Raw genomic sequence first — 26,801 nt, forward strand, 5'->3', positions numbered from 1 at the left:
GCTATCTGGGGAATAACCTAACCCCGATCTGCATGTCTCTGGACTGGAAGAGGAAGCTGGAGAAAGCCCACGCAGACACAGGGGGGGGGGCATGCCAACTCCACACAGATCGACCCCGGCCAAGCTGTGAGGCGTCAGTGCAAATCCACTGCACCGCCCTCATTAGGAATTATATTACACATAATGTTATCTACAGGTGTTACTCTGAGGGACACAGTGTTTGCACGTATTTAAAAATTCACATCAATAATTTGCACTCACTGTTACTTTGTGGCCGAAAGGTCATTTCAGGTATTTGTGGAAGCTGTTCCACCTGTTCATGAATTTATGCATATCTCATATCTCGGCCACACCTTGTTGCATGAGGAACATCTTTAACATTCGCAGTATTAGTTGTGTTGCCACGTCGCTGCTTGTGGACGTGAGGTCGTGAGTTGTTGTGCTCGCAGGTAAACGCTCACACTCATCACAGCAGATTGGACGCCACTTTAATAAGAGGTGCGAACTTTTAAAAATTAAATTGATTTCTGGACGCAGTCTCTTTTAGTCGGCACCTAGCGACAGAGCAGCGTTATCTTCCAAATGGATTTTCTGAAATATCTTTGTTAGACAGACATAATGGGTTATGACTGTGGACAGAAAAGTAATCACAAATTAGTTTCCAAGGTTGTGTCAGTTAATTAGTACCTGATTAAGCGGTCAGCGGAGATGTCTGCGCGCTGCTGTGGGGCGAGCACCATCAGAAGAGCTGTCTCCATCAACCAGAAGTGAAGTGAAAAAGAGAAATTATTAGAAATGTTTCACGCAGGCAGTGCAAAGGCTGCACAATGTAAAACAAAACAATGTCGCCGAATGAGCCAAGTTTTTACAATAATGTGGCAAACAAAAATATATAAATCACTGAGGAGAGAATTAACCGTCCATTTAGTCGTGCACAATAAGAGCACAAGGAAAGTCTTAATCAGAAACATTGTTTGGCTTTTTTAGTTTTTACACAGGAAATGACTTATTACTTTTGCTGCCGCGGCGAGAAACAAAAAATCTCATCAGCATTCAAGGTTTGCTCTCTATAAACTTGTCGATGACATCCTCTCCTCTCGCCCCTGAAGACTTGCCACTGTGTTCAGGGCGACTTGTGAAGGCATGGCTCTGTAAACTGATGTTTGAAGTGAAGCATGAATGCAGACTGAGAGGCAGCTTTATTTTTCCGGAGGAGACGTCTCTCTTCTCCAACAATGTCCCTTTTCTTTTTCATTGGCGCACTCTCGTTTTGACACCACATAGTCCTGCTGTCTTCAAAAGTGTCATATGGCAATTACGCAGCAGTTAAGATCTCGGAGTTAGGAGAGGCCCTGGAGTTAAGACGTGTGAATTATTCTCACTCATATGCTGATGTGTTATACTTGTGTGTCGGGATAATCTCCATCTGCAGTCACGACAGTTTTACTCCGTCTGAATCTATAACTGCAGATTTCAATAGGGCTGAGCTCTAACAAACATAGACTCTAAAAGAATATGCACGACGCGTCTCCACTTCCTCCTGCTGTAGGAAAAAATGAAGCCAAAACATCCCATATACGGGGGCCACCATCTTGTTCTTTTGAAATCATTTGGGGTCAAAGTAGTGATTGTGGAGCCATTGTGACAAATACACGCACTTTATCAATCGCGAACAAACATCTGTGTGATAAGAACGACAGAAATTATCTTATTTAACATGTACTTTTACTTTTTAGATTGGTCCATGTCCAGTCTGCTAACATGGAGGAGGTGGGGTTTATGACCTACGCTGCAGCCCACCACCAGGGGGCAATAAAGAAGATTTTCAGACAACTGTTAAAACTAGGTATTAAAGTTGAAAAGTGCTAAAAACATAGATTTAAACCAATCACGTCTTGTCGTGTCGAGACATAGAGATAGCTTAGTGTAACCGGTCCTTCCCTTGATGGGGTTGCACTCACTTTGCTGACCACAGCGAAAAGATGCAAAGCAACAGAACAGTAAATATTAACCCTCTTATCCAGTCACCTGTCCCTATAGAGACATTCATGTCATAGTCTGACATCAGTTGTCTCCACTAAACATCTTCAACCCCTACTTCGTCTCCATCTTTACTTGTGTTGAATGAAACTCAGATCCTGGTGAGTTCCCATCACATTTTTCCAGATTATTTCATGGGTCCTCACTAACAAACCCTGTTAAAGATTCCCATCGCTGTTCCCCTGTAACCAAGACACAACGAGTGGCTGTTGCCATTTGGCTGCATGTGTGGATAAATAAATGTGGTGAACAGAAGGACATGCAGCCGACACACACTGACCATGCCTAACATGATGTGTGTCCATGCCCACCTCCAGCTTGGGGAAAGAAATGTCCCTGTGCTGCCAACATCTGCTGCTACAGATCAACAGCTTGGATATAGAAGTGTTTGCCTTTGGTCCACATGAGTGTTTGACGGATAATAACAAATAAGCTCTTTAAATACACACAAATTAAATCAATACATATATTATCAATGAAAAGGTGTTTTTTACCGCAGCGAGGATTCACCCTGAACGTGTCTGAAGCGTAATTCATGGAACAGGTGTTCACACTCCTGAGCTGGCAGCGTAATTGAATCAATTATGCATAAATAGGATTCTCCACGTGCATGATAAAATGAAGATTCTCTGTCGAACAAACTATAGATCCAGCACCTGGTGTTGCAAGAAAACACTCCTGTTAATAGAAATTAGAGCGAAGCAGAAGAACAAGGCATTGGTCAATAGATGCTCTGACACAGATGAGGCTGCTGCTTTGCATGAATATAATTGTAATGATAAATTCTAATCTGAACGTGTAATAATAAACACAAGCGTCCTCATTTCCTTTTTGTCCTGGTTAGATTTAAATAGTCTTTTTTTTCTTTTAAGTTCGTCCAAGTTTCTCTGAGTTGTCTTTTTGGGGCAATTTCACAGCTAAAGTAAAGATTCTAAAGAACATTTAAAAACAAACAATAATGTGCAACTAACAATAATTATCTGCTGGTTTATACTCTCAGTCAATCGATTAATTATCTTTAAAAATGGTAGATATGATATTGATAATTATCACCATAAACTTTAAGACTAATTTCTTCTCCTGAGTGACGGTTGTGGTTTTAAACTGTTTTTTATGAGCAGTTAATGATAAACTTTTGATAAACAGCAAAACATTTTATAAATCTGAGGTCGATGAGTCATAGGTTATATTTTTCTCACTCAATGCAAAAACATTTTATTGAAATATATTGGGCTTTTGTCATATTGCTATTAATAACAATTATATTACATTAGTTAGCCATTCAGCCCTAAGTTGCAGTTAATGTGTATTTTCTGTTGATCAATTCAATTTTGACTAAGTTTTCCAGTGGATATGTCATGAAACTATTATTCTATCTATGTATTAATCTATACAGTTAAGTGTTTTCTAAATTAGTTGATAAATTCTTTGGTCAAAACATCACATTATAGTTTCTCAGAGGCCAAGTTGACGCGTTCAAACTGCTGTTGTCTCATGTCATGGACAATATCATCAGATGTTTTCATTCTAATAATAACATAATAAAAGAAAATAATGACACAAATTTCGTGTAAGTAAATCTAAATTTAAATTAAATGTCATCCTGAGTTGAAATAGAAATTAAATGTTATTTTTTGTGTGTTGGTCCAGGGTTAAGCTACAGTACAGACGAGTAATATTCACAGTTTTAAGAGAAAAGGGAGGATTTGTACCCGTCTCTTGATGTACTGGACCGCTGTGGGATATACACAGCAGGTGACTGTATTAAAATTAATGGCCTGAAGCTTTGGAAGTTGGAATAAAGCAGGATTTTTACATATTTTAGTTTTCTTTTATCTTTTCCCAACATACCACTTTTTTGCTGTTGCACAGAAAGAAGTTAGTTGAGTGAACGTCTGATGTCTCGTTGTCTCAGTCTTTTCCTTTATTTACTTTTGTTCAAGGAGAAGAGTGCGGGAACATGGAGGAGCTGTTGTCTCCTGTTGTCTCACAAACTTTTAGGTGCAGACACTTGAGTTTTCACCTAATCAGGCCATTCTGCATCTTCCCAGAAACACGAGAATATAAACGTTCCTCGTCTGGATGAAGAGAGGTGTTCTGGGGCTGGGTTTCCTCCCCAGAGTTTGCAGCTCCTCCCGTGTTTTTGTTTACCAGCAGTTGAAGGTGATGTCTCTAATCTTAGATGAATTTTCTCTTTCCCCTGCAATTTATATACAATGTTTTTGATAAGAGCGCTGATGGGATTCAATAAGCAGATCTGAGGCCAGATTGAGACTCTCGCTCAGACGCTTGATGCTCGTGCGACTGTACATTGTGTCGTTCCCTTTTATCTGGGAGAAATCAACCAAACACAGACTACACCTCCAAACCACTTGTTCTTGCTGATATGCCCCAGTTTCCCATATGTTGCGGCTTCAAGTGCTTCTTTTGGAAGCGGTTGTCTCAGGAGCGCAGGTTTGATGAGACATAAATTCCTTAATCCTGACAGGCAGGCGGGTCGAGCTCAACAGATACAGTAAATCAATCAATCCGTCTGAGGAGAAGCAGCCTTCGGTATCGACTGTGACCTCCTTCTTTACACACTTTCTAGGACGAGCTGAGCAGAGGAGGCCTGTGTCGTCTTCTCTCTTCATGCTACAGCTCTCTAACATGTTAGGCTGTTTAAGTCGTATCAGGGCCGTGCAGTGCGACAATTGTGAGGGGTTTGTGTAATTGCTCGTGCGTGAGGGGAAATGATGATGCGTTGTTATCCTACTTTGTGGTTGTAGTCTGTCATACGGGTACAAATAATGTCCCCGTCTGCGTCAGGACTGTACATGAAACACTAAATCCCACAATTCCTACCAAACTGTCCCTTTTATTCTTAGTAGGTTGAGCGGCAACACAATTTTTTCTCTCTCTCTCTCTCCCTCTCTCTCGACACACTTTCCTAAACCAACATAAATATATATATTGTGACCAAAATTATCGTGATTATAGGTATTATCGCTGTATTGTTAAACATCCCCCTCCCAAAATAAAATTAATTAATCAATCAATGCATTACTAATTATTCTCTACCTGTCTGTGGTGTGGTGTGTGTGTGTGTGTGTGTGTGTGTGTGTGTGTGTGTGTGTGTGTGTGTGTGTGTGTGTCTCTGCCACAAACTGACGATCACGTGTCTTTAGTTATTGATCGAAGGTGTCGGATAATGAATCCCGATTGTTCCAGTCACTTTAACTCTGATGTCCTTGCTCCTCACGTCTCGTGTTGTGTAGCAGATGAACTACGTGCAGTGCAAGATGCTGGACTTCTTTTTTTTTCAACATGTGTCTCATAAACTCGGGTGAATCAAACGAACACAAACAAACCTCACATAACAAACCGCTGCATGACCGTCTGTGTGTGGGACACAAACAGTTTTTACCACGAGCCTCACACCGTGGTAATCAACCGCGGTTACAATGATAATAAGAATTTTACCGTGGTTAATCGTAAAACCAATAACGTTTCATCCCTATGTGTATTTATTTAATGTTTTAATAGTTTTAATATATTGATGTTTCATACAGTTGTATTGTCGCTGCAATAAGGACAATGGTTATACTAAAAAGTACTTGCGATTTGCTATTCTTCTTGTGTTTTGTAGCACCTGTGCTTTTGTGTGTATTATTTTCATAAAAATTGTTAAAAAATAAGCGCATTTGAGCCAGATGATGAAGTAGGTTAGGCATCATTACCGAGCAGCGCTTAGAGTCAACAGGAGGCTGGAGATGGTTCACCTCATGCCATCTTTTTTCCTGGACCATTAACCAGGCTCGCAGAGTGAGTGAGAGCAGCCTTCTGCGCCAGAGGCTCGGAGAGACCAGGACGTCTGCTTGTATTTCAACCTGTAGGTTCAAGATTCAAGTCTGTGCTTGAATCGTACTCAATCCAGGCCCCGAGGTGCACGTGTGATGATGGGTAGGAATTGAAAAGCTTAAAAAGGAGGGAAACCTGGTGGTGGTGATGAATATAAAGTTGCTGCCCTTTTTCCCCAGAAGCAGCTAAACAAGCGTACAGGAGGCTGAGTGAATAAGACTGTGCAAAGACAAAGACTGGGAGCTGAGGAATGCGTGGGCGTGTGTTTCATCGTTGCAGCGAGATGATCGTCATCGACTCAGTCAGTCAGCGAACGGGAAGTCAACAATTTTTAATATGCTCTTCTGGCTCCCCGATGGTTTCCCCTCATAGCAGCTTCATCCTTTATAAGCCGCGTGAGATTTTCGCCCTCCGCTCTTCCAGCGCAGGAGAACCGGGGCTTGTTCTCACATTTCAGTCCATTTATCTCCGGCTGGATGCAGCTCAGTGAACTTAGCCCTCCATTAGCCGGGCGAAGAAAAGCATCGAGAGCAAGTAAACAAAAAATTTAGGGGATGGCCAATTTCCCCCCACCCCCACCCCCTTTCCCAACCTTGTCTTCCAAATGACTTACGGTAGCGTCAAAACAACACATTACACTCGGCAAAAAGAACGACTCTGGCCTCGTGCTAATAAGCCTTGTTTGCATGTCCTTAAAATTTCTGTAGCCGGCACAGTAATGGGGCAGCTCTGTGGTGCGGTTGTCACAGAGTTGATATTTCCAGAGATAAATTGCACCCGTGTTTTTCTCAGGGTTCTCAGGGAAGGGAAATCAAACAGCCACAGTCAGCTATTGCATAATGTCGTGTCTTAGCAAGATTTACCACATATCTCAGGGTTCTAAATAAATCACAACTGTCAACTGCATTTTACGGTTTCTGTAATTAATGCGCCCCACAGTTAAAATATTCAAGCTCCCCGCTCCCCCGTCTGTGTTTAAATCTAACGGTGACAAAACGCATCAGATGTCAAGGGAAAGAGAATGGGATCGTTTGTGAGATTGCTTTTCCCATCAGTCTCCTCTGGTGGTGGGAAAATACATACATCATGCTGGACATGAGACCATCAATGTGAATGAACATGGTTATTAACCTGGTTAAACATTTCAATTCACTAGAGATGTTTCCAGTATCCGGTACCAGTGCATTTAACAAAGAGCAACTCATATAACGTATTTTAACAGCTTTATGCTACTAACTATCATTGTTGAATGGCTTGGTTCATGTTAAACTCTCTATACGAATTCCATATAACATATTTGATTATCTAGATTAACATTCCAGGAACACACAACAATTACTTCCTTTAAATTACTGTTATGAGGCACTTCCCGTGTGGAATTTAGCCAAATTACTGACATTTTAGCTAGCTCTGGCTAACGCTACACTATCAGAAATCCCTTCTTCTGTGCTGCTCTAAAAACAGTACTTTTCAATGACAAATGCTGTTTTGGACTGACGAAGAGAAGAAAAGCTCTATCGGGTGAAATGAATGTACTTTAAAGATGTGGTATTGGATTGGTACTTAGGCAAATCTAAGGCTGGTATCGGAAAACCTTTAGTACTTGACTTTATTTCTATTAAGAAAATGAGTTGATTGATATAAAACAGATGTACAAAACACTTCCACACTCCGCTTCTGAGATGCTTGCTAGCGTCGTCCATTTTCATAACAGAACAGCATCAAATTTCTGGCTTAGCAGTAGGTCAAAGGAGGGGGGCGTCTCAGCTTGGTGCCCCATGCACTTGCCTGCGTTTCCTACCCTGTTGCGACGCCCCTGCTTGTGCTCTAATGCTCTCTGCCTCGACATAAAGACGACACCATCACAGGGACACAACAGACCTGCATAGATGGTGCACAATATGCACACACACACACATATAATATACATGGTGACATCAGATACACAACAATGTGCAGTGAATGTGGTTGCGTCAGCTGTTCAGCTACCGGACCGCCGGAGGAAATAAATTGTCACCGAGATGGGTGGTTGTGTGATTTGATGCTCCGGTAACGTGTCTCAGATGAAAGCGACGAGCTACAGAACATGAGCGGAGCGGTTTTCGTCCTTAATGATGTTTTGTGCCTTTCCTCTTGCAGCCAGTGGTGCTAGATGTTATGAAGCAGTGGTAGTTCTGTGCCGGCGGTTTGTGCTGTTGTGTTTTTTTACAGCCCTTTGGAGCGGTTTGCTGTTCTGAGCAGCGAGGATGCCAAAAACCACACTGAGATGCAAACTGCGAGAACGATCTCGATGGTGCAGCGATAAAAGTTCACAAGAGCTTTGGTGCTGATGCCAAAACATCATGAGACGACTCAGAGAGTGCAGTTGGTGCTGTGGATTCTCGAGGAGGCAGTTGTTGTGTGAGGTTTTCTGAAATGCGCACAACAACAATTTCAACAAATGACCCAAAGATAGAAACATGGTTTTATTTGATCTTACTGACATTTAAAGGGACATTTTTTTCACAGAACTTGTTGCCGATTGATCCAAACACTGCGGTGTCATCCGCAAATTTTACGATGCTGTTGTCATCGTGGCTTCTGGTGAAAATATTTCATTTTTATACCATTGTAAACTTGAAGGACACTTGGAGAGCCCATACCTCTGCCAAGGCTAACGCTCTATCTTCCATGTTGGAGACTGCCATAAAAAAAAATGTCTTGATCTGCCTGCGCAAAAATTAAATGGGTTCTTCCTTGGCTCCAGTTCTGTAGGTTTTGCATCATCCTGATAAATAGCAAACAGAAAAACGCTGATGAAAACATAACCTCTTTGGTGGCGGTCATTTAAAAGACCTTTCAGCTTTTGGAGAGAAATCTGAGGAGTTTCCAGAAAATTGTGATGGGTATTTGTCACAGTTTTCTGGTATTTTACAAACTAATAATTGATTTATAATCAGCAGATTGAACCGATAATGAAAAAAATCATTAATTGCAGCCCTCCACCTCTAAATGTGCTCCACAGAGAGCTCAGACTCATGCTGCTAAGACTGAGAGAGAATCCGATTCTAGGAATTATTATATAGATGTAATAGCTCCTAAAATGATCCTAAAAGTGGCTTCACAGTGTGCTGTAGAAATTTGCTAAAGTTCATACTGATCATTATTTTAGAGGGGAAGTGCTTTTTCCTGCAGGTTTCCCTCGGGATTCTAAAGACAATCATATAAAAGATGGATGAGAAGTTACAGTGGAGGTTCACTGTGATTAGTTGAACCCGGCTCTTCCGTTGTTCAGTTGCATTTATATCCTGCCCAGTTAAATTAAAACAAGCTTGTATGAAATATATATATATATATATATGAGCACAATAACCCAAATAAGTGTCGCAGCTGGAATAAAATAAAATATGTTTTGAACTAATAAGATAATTGTTGGAAGCTTAAACTGTTATTTTTCTATAATTTGCTTCACTTGACTCACAGTGTGCACATCAGACCGCTGTGCTCCGAGAGGTACTTTCCTCTTTGCCAACTGTTTGCAACTCTGGTCACTTATTACTTTGAGAATTTTTAAAACCCCTGCTCACCTGCTGCAAGGCTCGGCCGAGGAGCTGCACTTTAAAAAAAGGAAGTTGAAGCATAATAGAGCAGAAACCCCACGTTTCTGCATCGACTGCACAGATCTGAGCGGAGGAGGCTTCTCTCTATTGTGAAGTATAACACGGGCTGGTATCGAGATTTGCTCTTTGTCTCAAATGCATAGCGTGACAGCTGGCAAAAAAAAGCATCAGTGTACATGAAGACGTTCTCTGTGGTGATGCATGGAGGCGTATGAAGGCCTGAAGATTCACTGTGCACATACTTAAGCAGTAACTGTGCTGGGGTGGAAAGTGTTGATGCTTCGTGATAAATCGCTGCCTCTTAAGACAATGTATAGATTTCTATAACGTTTATGTTTAATATGACCATAATGATCCATGCGCTGATGATATACAGTATCATCTCAGTCGATCTGTAGCAGCTGTTCTTAAAATCCATCATTCATTTCAGCCATTTTACAAGAAAAACATCAATCATCCTTCCCCATCTGCTGCTTTTCGCCGTTTTTTTATTATTACTGAATATCTGAGGCAAGCACAATATCACCTTGTTCCTATTTTATTACACAGGAGCATTAATAAGAGTAATTTTTCAGCCGATTAATCTAAAGTTTAAATAAAAGTTAAGTGCAGCCTGAGACAATGAACTATTTAGTCTTGATGTAGCTGGAGATGACAGATTGGCGCAGGGAAGCATTATACTGCTGCACAATAGGATACTAAAAATGGCAAAGCAGCAACAATGGCATGAAACTAACATGTGACAGAATTGTTTAGGACCGGAGCAGCTGTTCTAGAAGGCACAGAAGAAGAAGAGCACCGATGGGAGTAGTTTAGTTTATTGCAGTTCTTCAGCTTCCTGCTCAAAAGTCAAGTTAATAAGTTCATTATAATAATAACCAACATTAACCTATAAATGTACGAAGAGCGTTAGGGATTTTGAGAGTGTAGCGGTAACTTAATGAGAATAAAGTCATGATTCTAGGCTGCGTGTGATTTTAGAGGGGGAGTATCAGAGGATCAGCCTGTCTTATTATATAATATATATTTATAATTTGGCTCATCAGCACCACATTATCATAAATATCAGGACTTTGAAAAGACTGTGCAAGAAACTGAGTCTGTTCTGCAGAAAGAACCTCACGGACTGGAGGAGGAAATGCTTGGTCGTGGTTGAGGAGTTTCTCAAAAAAGCGATGAGGTCGGTGATCACGAGCTTGGATCCAGCAGGACTCTGGCTAACATGACTTCTCCCTGCTGCTTATTCCTAAAATGAAATATGACCTCATACGACTTTATTCTCGCAATATTATGATTTTATTCTATTCTATAATGACCATATACCTCTCTGCAAATGTCTTTTCTTCATAGGCCCTTATTACTCTGTCCCACTAATATGAACACAGAGCAACGTTGCAGCTCTCATCCACTTTACTGACGCATCCTCTCTGGGCAGCATCTTCTTAGCTCTCCAGTCCACGTTTGCATCTCAACCCTCCTCCTCTCTCCATTCATTTTCCTCCGAGCGGCCCTGCTCTACCTTCCTATTGATCGTCTGTGCAGCTCCACCACGCTGGAGTGTCAATTAGAGAGCCCCACCTTTCCCATCTGTGAGGGGAGAGCTACAGCTTCTCCAGAAGTTTCCCCCAGCCGGCTTTGTCATCTATGGAGAGGAATTAGACCCAGGATGTTGACAAATGAGCATGACGTGATCTATAATTGAAAAACAACATGTATAAACCTGTGTGTGGGTATTAACATAACACCAAACCACAAGCAATGTCAGCGTATGTAGAATAATTCACACACAAACATTTACCAATGTGTTAGTGAACCCAGAAGAATGTCAAGGATATTTAGACATTTGTTAACACAGGAAGCTTTTTGAATGCCAACATTTTTCAATTTGAGAAGTAAAAGATCTACTCATATTCTTTTAAGTTGTGTGCATTTGTTTTACATGTCTTTACATCGTTTGCTAATAGTGTGGATTGGAACACATTTGTGAGTTTGTAAAATTGTGCCTTAAACGGTTTTACACATTATTGAATTTTATTTTTCATCGGAAGATAGTGTCATACACATTTGTGACCATTTTGTGTCTTCATTTCCCAGCAGCGGCTCGACTCTCGGACAATGAATAGGGGAATAATCCGCTGAAAATGAATGTACACATATATCAGCTGTATTTCTCATGCAGCTCTGATTGGACTATAAAAACGCTCGGGCAAGAGCCGTGAAATTTCTAATTTGGAGCAATAAAAAAATATGAGGGAGTCTAAAGGTGAAGTGGCTGGTCACATTCGGATGAAGTGTATTTTTTGAGGACAAGCGCGTTGAGGAAAGTGGAAGGAAGGAATGTTTCTCAGTGACTGGGTACGATGTAAAGCAACTCCCACGCTGTGTCTTTCTGTTCACCGTCGGATTCATATTTTATTCATTTATTTATTGCATTTCTCACTAAGTTGAATCTTCTGTGATAAAGTTGTTCAAACAGACACTTTTTTAATGTGCAGGAGGTGAAATCTTTAAATTGTTTCAAGGAAATGTTATTATTTCACTCATATTCAGGTTCCTAACTTTAATTTGTGTTATCACTTGAAAAGGTTTTCATGCTTTATTCTTCAGAAAACACATCAGTGACCTCATCCTGTCCATCACTGCAGCTCCTCTTTTCAGCCTCTGTCTGAAACACTCGGCTTTCACCACTTTCTCTTTGTCGTGGACCAAGCAGTCAAGGACAAAACACAAATTTAGAGCTCTTGGTTTGGTCCTTTCCTTTGGCCTTTGTATAGAACCAGGCTCCGCCCACAGCTCAGGTTTTCTTTTTCTGGACCAGGAATCAGAATCCAGGCAGGTAACTCAAACAAAGAGAAATTAATTAATACACTTTAAACTGACTTTCAAAGGAACAAAGGTCTTTAAGAAGAAAACAAAAGCTTAAAAAGCACAGTAAAAGGTAAAAAGATTTGGTGTTAGGTCTTAATGACATTAGAGTCAGTCCTCATTATGTTAAGGCACTTTGGTTGCTCTTTGAAAATAGTTATTTTTAGGTGTAAGGGAGGTGTAAGTAATTCTGAGACTGCAATATTCCTTCATATCTGTTGAAATTGACAGGCGTCTAAAATCTCCTTCATTATTGCCTTAAAAAGATCTTTAAAAAATCTTTCATTTAACTTTCTGAAACATGCAGAAACCATAAAAAAAATTGATAAAAACCACATGTCTCCCTTTAAATAAACATGATTTTAAACAGTTCTGGTGTTGTCAGAATTAAGGCGTTGCTGTTTGACTCAGCCGCTGCTGCTGCTCCTTGCGAGGCCAAGTCACAACAGACTTATTTGCCCGAAGGTTATTGCACGGCCTTTTTAAAATGAATGCATAAGTCTGCATCCTGAAATACGCTCGCGCACCTGCGGAAAGGTTGCTCTCTCCCGACAGAATCTCCAGTAATTCCTGCAGCTGTCTTTGACATTTTGTCTTTGGAAATCATTTTCCTCACGTCTCTGTTGCACATGTTTGTTGAGGTGAGCCATTTGTAAACAAACACACATTTTGTCTTCTCATCTGGAGACTGGTTCTCTCTGTGAGCACAGCGATTCAGAAACAAAACCAGAACTGAATCGTCCAGCTTTAAAAAATATTAAATGAGCCACAGCATTGAATGTGGGTTACACAGAGTGTGTTACAGCAGGGCTCTGGAAACACACTATACACTGAATGCATTGGTAATTGAGTATGCTAATACTGCACTTTTCGACTCGGTTACTACATCACCACGTGTCATGTTGAATGAAACTCTGAGGAGTGGTCTGGCCTAACCCCCCGCGCTTGATTAAAACGGGATCCATAGATTTCCACCGAGTGATGAAATGAAGTGATTAATTCAAAGGATCTAGGCAGCCCACCCTGAACGAGATGTTTCCGATTGTGAATTATCTACATCCTGGTCGGAGAGGAAACACTGTCAGATATTCATCTGGAACGAGACAGAACACAGCGACTAACCGGATAATGCTTCATGTAATCTTGTGATGTGGAAGATCTTTTTTCTTTCAAATGCACGTGTGACGCTCTGTCAGCTGGTTTTCAGAGTGAAGCTCTTCTCTGTACAAACACAAAGTCTGATGACGTGTGTCTTGAAATCAAAAGCCTTGTAGAACATTTTCTTATTTGAACTCTGCAGTGTTCACAGCTGTATTTTTTATTCTTATCTTGCCTACCTCTCTGCCACGATACGCTGGCAGCAGCAGCAGCAGCAGCAGCTGCAGCAGCAGCAGCGTTTGCTCTAAAGTCAGATATGCTCGGGCATGGTGCTTATTCGGTTGCAGGGGCTCAGGTGAGCTGGCCGACTTTCCAGTTGTCATCCGCTCTGCAGCAGTTAAAGTGGACCCGCAGTGAATCAACTCTGAAAAATTACTTCTCACTCAGTGGGAGATAGTTGGGTGTATTCAAAGGACCTTGTCACTTCCAATATGCTCTCAATGAATCTCGGCTGTTGCAGTTTCAAGGCTTCAACCCACTCTGCTGGAAAACCAATGTCTACAGCCCGGCTCTGTGACTGTGTGCCGCTAGATTGTTCCTTCAGAGCCTATTACCGCTTCAGGAACAAACAGGGTGTAGATATGTACATGCGAGATAGCTTGTAGTGGCATATTCTGTGTGTCTATCCAGCAGGCATGTGTTGTGCGTGTGTGGAAGGAGGAAAAAAGCGAGGAAAGGTGGGAGTGATACTGTGAGAGTGCGTAGATGCATGACAGCACAGAGATAGGAATCTTAACATCCAGTTTTAAATCTGTATTATTTACCTGGCGCGCTTGTTCACGACACTTGAATCTGTACAGAATCTGCATTTAATGCCCCCTCACTGCTGCAAAGCAACAGACAGAACCACCTCAGATTCAGCTCGGTGCAGCTTCTATCATCGAGCCGAGAGAAAGGTTTTATGCTTCGGGTTATCGACGTCCTGCTGCTCTGTTTCAGCATGTGTGAAATATTCCTATCCCTTCATGAGTAAAACAACAGGCAGCAGTGATCTGATATTAAACCGAGTTAATAATAAGACGCTGTCATTTTCTGATTATCTCAACCCGAATAAAGCAATACTCGTAATCATGGACTGTGTATGAAGATTGACAACAGCTCCCCTGCTACCTGGTGGCTGGTGGCAGTACAGGTCTTTGGCCCCACTTCCTCCATGTTATTGGACGGGTCATGGACCTAACTTAAAGTCAAAGTACATGTCATATTCATTTTTTCTCAAAGATGGTTTGGTCTGTATTTATATAGCACTTTTCTAGTCTTGATGACCACTCAAAGCGCTTCACACTACATTCTGTCCCCCTAAGACTGGGATCGAACTACCTCTGGGTAGAAGATGACCGCTATACCCCCGCAGCCACAGCTCTCATCTCACTGATGTTTGTTCAAGTGTTTATTTTTCCTGTAATTTTGGTTTTTAGTAGTTATTTGATGCTATAAAAACATTATTTTACGCGTTGTGGCAGGACCTTGTTACCACGGCTCCATCGCGACTGTGCAGACTCCTAATGCGCAAGATGTCAGATTTCCCATCAGCATATCTCAGCTTCATTTCTGGACAGTGGGAGGAGGAAGAGACGTGTCGTCCATCTTTATATAGAGTCTATGCTCTGAATGAGTATTAAACGACCTTCGTCATATTATGTAGAGATATACACGTCCTAATCACATTATAAATTCCTATCGGTGTTTTCAAATCATTGTACGACATCGACATGTGCGGCAGTTTCCCAAATGCTGATCATGATCACACTGTGCTCTTTGAATGGGAATATGCATGGGATATTCTTTTAGCACTTAATACAAGTATCAAAATCTAAATGAATAGTAGTCTTAATATTTCTGTCTTTATAAACGTAGTCAGTGATCTGGATAATACTCCGGTCAGGTTTTTAAAATGTACTTTATCCTCTGCTGTGTTAACGGCTGCTGCTACAATCAGGTTCCATCTTAATGCAGCGATTTCCTAACGTGGATTTATTTCCTTTGTTCTTACTTTGGATATAAAACCTGTTCCCCGTCTGTAAAACCATAATCACAGTTTCAGGCTCAACCTGTTCGTCTGTTGTACGTTTGACTCTGAGAAACGCATGAAATACATTTTAATATATGTAACAGATTTTGCCTGTAGTCAGAAGAAATGCGTAGGTGAAGTTGGAGTTGGCACAAAAACATTCATCAGCTTTATCAGTTCTTTTTAAACCTTAATGTTTCCAATGATTTGCAGCTTTTGAAGACATATATGTGATGCGGCAGCGGCGGTGATGCATCTTCTGCAAAATAACAATTTCATTGCAAAGTCCTAACACAGAACAGCAACTTATTATTCCCTCCAACGGAAGCAGCACAGCGTGGAGCCATTAATAAGTCTGACTTTTGAAAAAATGTGACGTGCAACAGTCACAGAACGTCAAATTATTGTGATGGAGGTTAAGTTCATCCGCTGACATGGTTGATGGGTGAGAATGAAGCACAGGGGATGTGACTCTCTCTGCCACGTCAGCCCTGAGAGCCCGTGGCAACCTTTTGAATTCAAAGCGGTAGACGTAGGAAGACTGTACATACGGGAAGAGAAATGAGTTCGGAGGCGGAACAGTCTCTTCATTCCACATAATGCTGCAGTAAAAAGGTTAAAGAACAGGGGTATTGAAATGCTCGTACCAATATAAATCCATTTGCCTTTTTTCCCTGTTTCCTCTCTCCACTGTCTCACCACCCTTCTCCTTTTCATCTTTCAGGAATTTGCAGTGAAGCCTGTGGACCTAAGCAGGCCTGAGGGCTCTGACATATACCAAATCCCTGCCCACGGGAACGGGGGAGATTAAAAACTTCTGATTGAGGTGGAGAGGAAAGAGGAGCGGGAGAGAGGGACGCAGAGAAAAACGCCTATCGCTCACCTTTGTTCTTCCTGATGCCCCAAGTGAAGGATCTGCACAGGAAGAGTGTGTGAATAACAGCCGACGCAAGAGCAGCTGCCCACCGCCGTGGTCAGAGGATGGAGTGAGGGTGTGGAAGAGGAGAAGAGAACTGGATTACAAGCAGTGAAAGAGCCGAGCTCATATTCTCTGTTAATTGAATGCCTGCGAGAGAGGGGAGACATGAGAGGAAGCCTTTTCCGTGCCAACTGGTATTGCAATTAACCCTCTGGCCATCATAAAGTAATACCTGGCTTCTGCTCTTTTCTGATTGCTGGGCTCGGTCGCACAGGGGTGGATGTGCGCTCAGGCCGTGATCATGTCTCAACCCTCGGCGTGTCGACCGGATTGGACCGGCTGTCGGAGGAATGGCCTGCTTCTGTCGCTGCTGCTGCTGCTACTCAACGGCTCTCTGAAGGCCGCCCAGGCTGCCAAACCCAAAGGGCCAGGACACACACATTTGAACTCCATCCGCATAGACGGGGACATCTCCTTAGGTGGGCTCTTCCCGGTGCACGCCCGAGGGCACGACGGCAAGCCGTGCGGGGAGCTGAAGAAGGAGAAGGGCATACACAGGCTGGAGGCCATGCTCTTCGCCCTTGACCGCATCAATAATGACAATAATCTGCTGCCCAACATCACACTGGGAGCACGTATCCTGGACACCTGCTCCCGGGACACTCACGCCCTGGAGCAGTCGCTCACCTTCGTGCAGGCTCTCATCGAGAAGGACGGCACCGATGTCAAGTGTGTGGGCGGCGGCGCGCCCATCATCACCAAACCTGAGAGGGTGGTGGGGGTCATCGGAGCGTCCTCCAGCTCGGTGTCCATCATGGTGGCCAACATACTCCGCCTGTTTAAGGTAAGACGCTGGGACAGATTGTCCCAACATGCACAGAACATGCAGGAGCTGTGCTTGGATACTGAAAACTATTATTTGTGCTTTATCGATCCTCATATATATCTGTGTGAATAATTAATAACGCCGGCTGATACAACATGAGCCGCTGAGCAGAACTATATGTGTTGGATATCTGCTGCCGCACGATGGGCACTTTCATAACTTTAGATAGGAAAATCCCCTGGTGAATCTCAGCTCTCTGACTATTGCCCTGGAGGAGCTGGTTGCTAAGCAGTGAGAGGTATTGCCTGTCACAGACGTGATTAATAGGATACGTCTTGATTTCATTTTCACCCTATAGCCCTTCGCCAAATCGGTTTGCTGTTTACATCTGATTATACGCTATGGGAAAAAAAATCAAGTATGTACATTGCACATGGACATTTAATGAATTATTTAACACATTTTATTTCCCGTCCAGCTGTAGCCACGGTGTGCATAATAGCCATTTCTACACTATTGAAGGTTTGATTGGTATTTACGGCTCGGCTCACAGCAGAATAACACACCTTTCTCTCCTTTAGAGGGAATTACGTTTCGCAGAGTTCCGTCGTGTGTTTGAAACAGTTTCACGGACAGTTAAACATTTTAGCATAGATATAACTCAAATTACTTTCAGTGGGCCCGGGCGAGTTAGTGGCTTATTGAAATTCTGTGTAATTAGAGCGAGGGATTCTTCCTCAGATAATGCTCAGACTTCAGAAACCGACTTAAAGCACTGATAATAATCCGGAGAGTTCCCTCCTTCACCTTGATATTGCATTAAAATTCATGTCTAAATCAAACTTTATTCCCTCCCGTCTTGCTTATAAACACCTCGAGGTGAGACGGTGTGTCTGGGTCACAAAACGGTCCCCGCGGCTGATTCACTGTCTGTCCTCTGCGGCTGATTAACTGTCTGTCCTCTGCGGCTCCGGGTTTCCCGTCATCACATCGGGTTTTAACCTCCCTGACTACAGACTGGATTTTGATCGGGCTGCTCCATAAATGTTGATGATTTGAATCCTCAGCGGAGAAGCCGCACGTCTGAACCTCATCTTGTCAAAGCATCTGTCTTAGTGTTTTTTTTTGTCACGGTGTCATTGTACACGGAGCAAAACAGGATCAGAGTGCAGCCTGTGACAGAGACCTCAAAGATCTGTAAAGGGAAATAGAGAAGGATGATGATCAGAGGAAATTACTGAGGACGAGGATTTGTTGGTTGGTTGGTTGGTTGGTTTCTATGTCAGCAGGATTAAGCAAAAACTTCCGCATGGATTTTCACGTAACTTGGTAGAAGGATGAAACATGAGCCGAGAACGAACCCGTTAGATTTTGGTGTGGATCCAGGATTTATATTTCAATTTCTTTAACATTGTGTGATTGGGCGTTTTCTTGGTTTTTGACATTTTTTTACCAATTCCTCAGAGAATAATTCATGGATCCTGATGATTTATGGATTTTATGGATCTAGTGAATTTGAATGTGGTTTCATGAGGGGACTGCTGGAGCTCGGCAGAGGTACTTACTCTACGTAATGATATTCAAGTTGATTAATTTATCAATAAAAACATTTCAAGCACAAATGTCCTAAATTCATCTTCTCCAATGTCATGAATTAACTTACTATTGTTCAGATTTGTCTTTGGACAAAAATATACAAGACAAAGACAATGAGATGGACACTTTGATGAATTTGGGGTATTTCATAGATCAATAGATACATTGAAGAAATTACTGGCTGATTGAATATTAATGAAAGTAGTTACAGCCTCAGGTGGTGGAAATTAGAAATAGGTTTTTGTTTCTGCTCGTTCTCTCTTGTGTTAGACTGAACCAGACCGGACTCTGGCACTGCTCCCTCTCCCGCCCTCGAGTGTGATCAACACCATTATCCCGGCGCTCTGCAGGAATGAGGCTCTGCAGTGTGATCAGATGTTATTACTGAGCCATGATCAGGAAGCACTTATTATTTTATTGTCTAAATCTGGTGTTTTTACGTCACCGATGATGACGAGGTACGAGCGAAGCCAATGACATGTGAGTCTGGAGGTAAAAACGTGAGACTTCATGCATATGTCTGCTGCATGAATACTATAGCAATACTCATACTTAGGTAATTGCCTGTATAGTGTCTGACCAGTATGGATTTCTGGGGGCAGTGAAACATACATGTATTTGCACTGTTTCCTAAGATGTTGTTATCGAACCTTAGGACAAAGACATATTATTATGTCTGATATTTTACAAATACTAGTAATTACATTAAGAAACTTTACATATTCTTTTCCACAAACTTTAAACATAAAAAACACAACTTGTCTTTATTTATTTATTTAGTAAAAGTGTCCATCATAAAGCATAACCACCAATACTGATTTGTCTGTGAGAAGCTGGTATTCCCTGATGTTTATTGGCCAACAGAGAAATCAGTATTTACTGTTAGGTAACAAAAGTCGCAGTAAATCATCGTAAATATGTGAGTTAATTTGAAAATCAATCATTTGGCCTCTGAGTTTCGGTAGGTTTTAACATTTATACGTTTTTAATGCTTTCTTTGTGTATTGGGTAATATGATGCTCCACAAACTCCACCCTGCTCTACGGTTTATACAGGATGAGTTGTTAATCTCTCAGATTCCACCCTTTTACAAACCACATCAGAGTTATGCTGCTTGTCAACATTAATCTGAGGGAAGCCGGTGTATGTGTGCATCTAATCATACCTGCAAAGCCCTGTGCATGATCTCTACATTGCTCCCACACAATAAATATGCCAATATACGCGCTCACATAGGTGAGGGTCTGTGCGGGACACGGTAATGAGCGTCTCCAGCAGTGCGCTCTTGATCCCACTCTCCCATGGAAGCCTCAAATCTTTGGTCATTAGCACAGCGCTCACCCTCTCTTCATTAAAGCACGTAAGCGGTGTCCTTGCATATTTAATTTGGACTCTTCTGATCTCCTTTATCTTTATCCTCAATGTGTACAGTGTGTAAGCGTCCCCCTCTCCTGCCTCCTCGTATGCAGACAGCTGGAGGTTTCAGAAAGCTGCTCCAGTCAGACGGCAGGTTGAGAAGATCAACACAGCGAGATCTCACCAGTTCATCGTCAGTTACCATCACTCGGGCCTGTGAGTCGCGCGACTTGAAAAATCAAACGCTTTCCGAGGGCCAATCAATCAACATCCACTCTAATTGAATAACAGTCATTACAACAATCAAAAAAGAGAGTATGCTCCTGACATGATGTAAAGCAGTCTGGTCAGTTATATAGATTAAACTGTAAAACTTTAATAGAGAGTGGTGTGTGGTCATCAAGGTGGGGTCCTGAGTTATGGCTTCCCAGGGATCCACCGCTCAGGCAGATGCCAGCTGCTCCTCCTGGTCCTAGAGGACCCGCTGATGACCCCGGAAGGTTTGAACTTTACTGCCGCCTCGTAACACGCCCTGCAACCTGCGACACATTTGCATGCACGATCTAGCGTCAGGCGAGAAAAGGAACCAGCAGGTCGCTGCAGCCAAACATAAATGTTTGCTTTAAATTGAGGCAATGCATGCACACGGATACCAGCTCAGCATACTGATGAAGACAGGCAGACTGTGAGGCATTTAGAAACGTGCACTGCTGTATGCTTGTTCACCCACACACTCAGACACACACACACACACACAAACCACGTGCATGACTGCACCTCTCAAACGCAACATGTATATAAACACTTGATACAAGCGTACACAAAAGCAATCAAGCACATTTACACACAAACCACTTTAAAGCCAGCAGCGGCGGCAGAAGCGCCCGCCCCGGTGTAGTTATCAGGTTTACGGAAAAGTGTTTCCTCAGCACTCCGCTGCATACAGATGTGGACCAGAGCAGCTTGATGAATATTTTACTTCAACCTTATGTAACTGTAGCACACGGACCGGGAGCTGCAGCTCGAGAACATCTCAGTGGAAAATTGTGTGTGTGTGTGTGTGTGTGTGTGTGGGGGGGTAATCCAAGATCACAGATAAATCGTGTCAGATGACAACATTATTCAGTTCACAGAGTTGACAGACACCGACAACACAGGCCTGCCCCTCTCCGCTACCTGCTCATCTCTGCTGGAGCTGGGAAACAAGATGGTCGACGCGGCTCCACTTCCTCTTGCTCTCCAGAAACAAGGAGAATGATAAAAATTATAAGAACGCTGCCATCTTGGGATAATTACACAATTTGGGGCCAGAGTTTACTTTTTAGTTTGGCCCATGTCCCATCCACTAACATGGGAAAGGCAGGGCTTATGGCCTATACTGCTGCCAGCGACTGGGAGGCGATCGAGAGGTTGTCTTTACTTATGGGGTACAGTCATGTCGTCCATCTTTATATCCAGTCTATGGTTGAAACACAGTAAATTTAAATAAAGTGAGTATATATGCTGTATGTGTATGTATACATGTCTTTATTAGCTTCTGTGCAGAGAAGCTTATTCATTAACGATATATTGACCGACTGATTTATTTACTTAGCAACTCGCATCACTGTTCGAGTAAAAATGAGCACGGACATTTGGCAGGGTGATTAAAAAAGTGCCAAAAATGACATAAATCATCTAAAAGAAAAAATTATTTAACATCTACTTTTTAGTTTGGTTCATGTCCTGTCCGTTAACATGGAAGAGACAGGGTCCTATGATGCAGTCAGCTACTGGGGGCTTCAATTTTCTCGTCCATCTTTATAAAAAACTCTATAATAATTCTTCTCACCTCCGCTGCAGCAAAGTGTGGCTCTCGTTCAGCTGAAAGAGAAAAAAAAAATGTTTTTATAAATTTCATTAGTTTCACTCTGTGGTGCACATGAGGAGCAGAATGGAGAGGCAGTGACCCAGCAATAAGAGGCTCAGCGCGCTCCGGCCCTTAATGCTCACTGGGAAGCATTTTGCCGGCTCCTTGTTCTGACATTACAGCTTACTGCTGGCTGGACAAACCACCGCACGTCCACTGGAGGGGTTAGTTTCAGCAGCGCAGGGACCACAGACCGGGGAAAACAAACACAAAACAAAACAACAATGACTTTAGAGGAGGAAAAATACAAGAGGCTGACTTTTTCATGCAAAAGCACACAGGCCTTCAGCATCCCACTCATTCTGACATTTTCTCTTACCCCGAGTTAATGATCTTGTTTATGAGTTTCCCACCAGAGACGCACACAAGCCGACGGACTGAGCTTATTGGATATGCGTCTGCACATTGTGTCTGAATCTTACCGAACATCTTGCACCGGCAAATATCCTCTGCCGGGGATTTTCATAAAGGTTTTCACATCTGATTCTGACCTGGGCTGTTACTGCCCTCGCACGGCATCGCTGAAATTATGGTCAAGCAGTTTAAGTGGTTTGAACTGTCAAACTGTCATGAAAAAGCACAGCCAATAATGTTTAGTGCAGGGTAAACACCACACAATATGAATTGTTGATTGCGAGCGAGACCCTGAGCTGTCGAGCATTATTTTCCAATGAATTATTTTTACATGATAGCTTTGCCGGTTAAAACTTGTAAATAACAAATGTGAATGTGTTGAGAAATACATTTTTAAGGCAGATTACAAATTATGCACAGTCTGTTATTACTGTTACCTAATACATTGTTCTCTGATATGAAAATTTATATTTTACGGCACAAACAATGCAGAAAAGATACAATATAGGTTATTATTTAAAGTTATTTTTATATATATATATTAAAAATAACGTGTTTACAGGTATTTCAATTGCTGCAGTGCAATACAATGATCCAAGATCGTGATTTTACTTGTAATTTATTTGCAAATGTACATAATTTAGCTTTTAAAGGGACATATCTCACTGTGTCGAGGTCCCACCGATACTTCTGCTTGACCAATCGCAAGTTTCGACTAACTAATTAAATCGAAGTTTGCTAGAAAAATTACCACTCGAACATACATCAACAACCTAAAATGACAGAAACTCACTTTTAGAATAATTTATTTGATGTGTACTTCTTTAGTTTGGCCCTTTTTTTAAAATTCAGATTCTAAAACTGCTCACTTTTTCCTTCACTGGTGCATTTGCTACAGCCGTGACTCACTTCTGAGTGTGTGCACGCTTTAAAACAACACTTAGCAAAAGCTGCCATTACACCAGAGCTCGCAAGGTAAAAGCTATCATTGTCGATCTCATTCAAAATATATGCATCTGGCGGAAGCTCAGCCGCACGGCGCCCTGCGAGGAGGATGGCAGATATCATTAGCAGCTGACAGCCTCTCTCATGATTCCTTGAATGAGCGAGCTGATCCATTCTGCAGCTGTTTTGTGGTCACAGCTCCATCACATCACGTCCCTCCCTCCCAGAGGTCGCTCACCATCTGCTTTGTTGCAACCTCTTTTTAGCAAGTTAACGGTTATTTCCCCCCAGTTGATCTTCGACTCCTGCAGACGTTTTGGCTTCGGACCAGTTTGGTAAAAATCAATTCCTGTTTGATTGGTGCGATCCAGAAACGGTGCAGTAACTGCTCTTCCGCAGCATTGATGAAATTGTCGGCAGTTAATGTTTGACACGGGACGATCCATCACTTTTAACATTTTTTTGTTCTCAAAATGAAACAAAAAGCACATTTCCATACGAAATAATCAACGCCTGTCAAGCTAAATGAGCAGTGACATCACACGCTCAAAGGGATTCCAGATACTTTAGGTGTTTTGTGAAGGTTTGATTATTTCGTATACAGCTTATAAGACATTACAATAAGTTGGGTTATCTTTGTAGTCAATGTTTCTGACGTCACCTTGCGTCAACTACTGTTATTACAAACAGCAGGTAGCACCAACTCTCCAGCAGGTGACATGAAACCATCACATCTGCAGTGGTTTCCCCCCAAAACCATGATATCATGTCGTCTTCTTTCTTTGGAAATTTGATAAAATCTACAAAATGAAATCCACGCTTTTTGTGTTAATTCAGAATTTAGTCTCAAATGTAAAAGAAGAAGTTTATCGTGTTAACTTTGCTTCTAATTGTTTCTCATTTCTGTTCATACTTTTCTAAATATATAACATTTTTATTTTTATTTGACAGTGTCCTTTCAATCTATAGCACACATGGCTCTATTTAATACAACACCTTATTTTTTTCTTTTTATAGATTCACCACTGCTTTTTAACACAGGTCGCACCATAGATTGTTTACGTAAAGACGGACGACATAGCTGCCCCCGACAAGTGAAGCCAAAGCGTCTCGATCGCCAACTGATCACAGTGTAGGTCATAAACTCTGCCTCCTCCATATTAGTGGAAGGGACATGGAACAGACTAAAAGGAACATGTCAAAAAACACTTTCCTTAAATTTATCTTGAAAATGATTTCTGTCCTTTCAGGTTGTTCTTATCACACTTTGTTCAATTTACATTTTTGTCCCGTACATTTGGTTTAAATCACTGAGTTGATGCTATGGAAACATGGTGAAATGTCATGATTGACAGCTGAGACTGACTCTCGATTGGTCGAGCACGTGTATGGACGTCTAGAAGGTTGCAGCAGACACATTGTCCATCTTTATTTACAGCCTGTAGGTTGCCCACAAGTTTAAAGACTCTGGAGGAGCCTGATAAATAGTGCAGGCGATAATCTGACTTCTTTTATGGTCGTCAATCCTCCGCTTTCTGACATATTTCTCCTAACCCCGTTATGGCCCTCTTATGGTGCCTTCTTGAAACGGGGGGGGGAATGGTTGATGTCATGAAATTTCATGCTTCATCTCATCTTGTTCTGATGGTTTTTATTCGCCCATAAACCTTCGAGTGACACAGCGGAATGACGGCCCCGCGTCAAAATTGATTTAGCAGCTCGTTTGGGGGAATGACAGCTAAATCAAGATAAACTGGGATCAGCCCATCGAGGCATCTTCTCGCCCCGACCAAACCCACTCAGTCAGCCACGATGTGATTGTTCACACTCGAGTCATTCCCTCCCAAGCCTTTTTAACTTTGTTGTCCTCTTCGCTGTCGATTAACTTCATGCAACGTGTTTAAAGTTGAGTCCAAACTGTTGTGAAATCAATTTGTTATATGATGTTTGTAGTTCATGCAGTTACACATTATGCTTTCACAAAGTTGTGGTGTTTACAGGCACATTCAAGTCGTATTGTGTCATTGCTGTTACTTAAAGGTTTCAGTATAAGCATATTTCCATTGAGACTATATCACATTCTTCATGTGATAGAAGACTGGAGCGTGTCATTGTTGTGTCCAGGAGGGAAAACGAGGCACAAATGAAAAGATGCTACAGGACATTGTTGGTGTGTAATTTCAAAATGAGAGCCATTTTGGCTGCAGTACTGTAAGTCATTGTGGGAGCTGCAGATAATCATCCCGCTCGGTTCAGGGAGGTGATATTTTTCCATTTTCTGTGTTTTCCTGTAGCGTGTGTCCCCCCACCCTGCTCTGCCCTCCAATTGCTCCATTAACAAAATGCTGACTGTTTGTGCAGCTATGAAGCCAACACGCCTTCTTTCTTCCTTTTGTTGATATTTAATATACAGTAACAAGATGTATCAGCCTCGGTTTTTTTGATTCCGATCAGTCAGACATTATTACACTTGGTAACCCGCTGTTCCTCGGACCAGGAGAGGAGCTTTAGCCTCATCCATGTTATTTCATTCTGCTCATGCACACACTGCTGGTCTGGCTGTCCTGATGTTTTGGTGATTTGGCCAAATCCTAAATCCGAACAAGGGTACATGTTAGCTTGATTCCACTATTGGCAGTGACTGTTGATTCACATGCATGTTTGAAGTCAGTGGTTCCTAATCCAGTTACATGACCAGTTGAAAACAGAGGAGATTTAGATTTGAATCATTTGTAGAGTCAAAAATCACATAAGGAACTATTTAACTGGAAACACAGAGGAAGTGCCACTAAACTGCTTCTTCTCCTATGGGACGATTCGTTCTGTGGTCCAGCCCCAAAACCTTCTGATGAATTGGAAATTAGAAAAACATTAAAATCATTAAAAATTGATTTGACTATCTTAACACACCACCACAGAAAAACATGAGTAGCTTCAGCGTGTTGTGAACAGTCGTCTCGTTCCAAAAACTAAGTTGTAGACATCATTTTCGATCCTTTTAAAAAGCAGCTGGCCAACTCCCCGAGCTTTGATGTAATGGAGGAAGTGATACAATACGATCCAAGGGCTATCTTTGTGCTCAGGGCGCACACACACACACACACACACACACACACACACACACACACACACACACACACACACACACACACACACACACACACACACACACACGCTCTCTTGCACTATCACTGCAAAACTATCTTTATTATTGCTTCTCCACTTCTGGTGTTGTTCTGCTGCTGAATGAATAAGTGACTCCTCTGTCTGAAAGTTCTGACGAAAAAAAAGTAAGAATATAAGAGCTGCATCCCCGAGGTTTCACCAAGATCGGATGTGACTTAAATAAATGTTTTAAATCAGGAGTAATTCCTGATTGCATT

At 42.0% G+C, this 26,801-nt stretch overlaps 1 protein-coding gene across 1 annotated transcript in view; it reads left to right on the top strand.

The window, feature by feature from the left end:
• Window positions 1-26,801, top strand: part of LOC118104438 (metabotropic glutamate receptor 4) — a 157,896-nt gene that overhangs the window by 16,723 nt on the left and 114,372 nt on the right. Inside the window, exon 2 of the mRNA XM_035151307.2 lies at window positions 16,238-17,276. Within this exon, the coding sequence (XP_035007198.1) occupies window positions 16,713-17,276 (564 nt within the window). The 5' untranslated portion in view covers window positions 16,238-16,712. The remainder of the gene's footprint in view (window positions 1-16,237; window positions 17,277-26,801) is intronic.

This window comes from Hippoglossus stenolepis, chromosome 3 (genome assembly GCF_022539355.2).
Source record: "Hippoglossus stenolepis isolate QCI-W04-F060 chromosome 3, HSTE1.2, whole genome shotgun sequence".
Classification (NCBI taxonomy): domain Eukaryota; kingdom Metazoa; phylum Chordata; class Actinopteri; order Pleuronectiformes; family Pleuronectidae; genus Hippoglossus; species Hippoglossus stenolepis.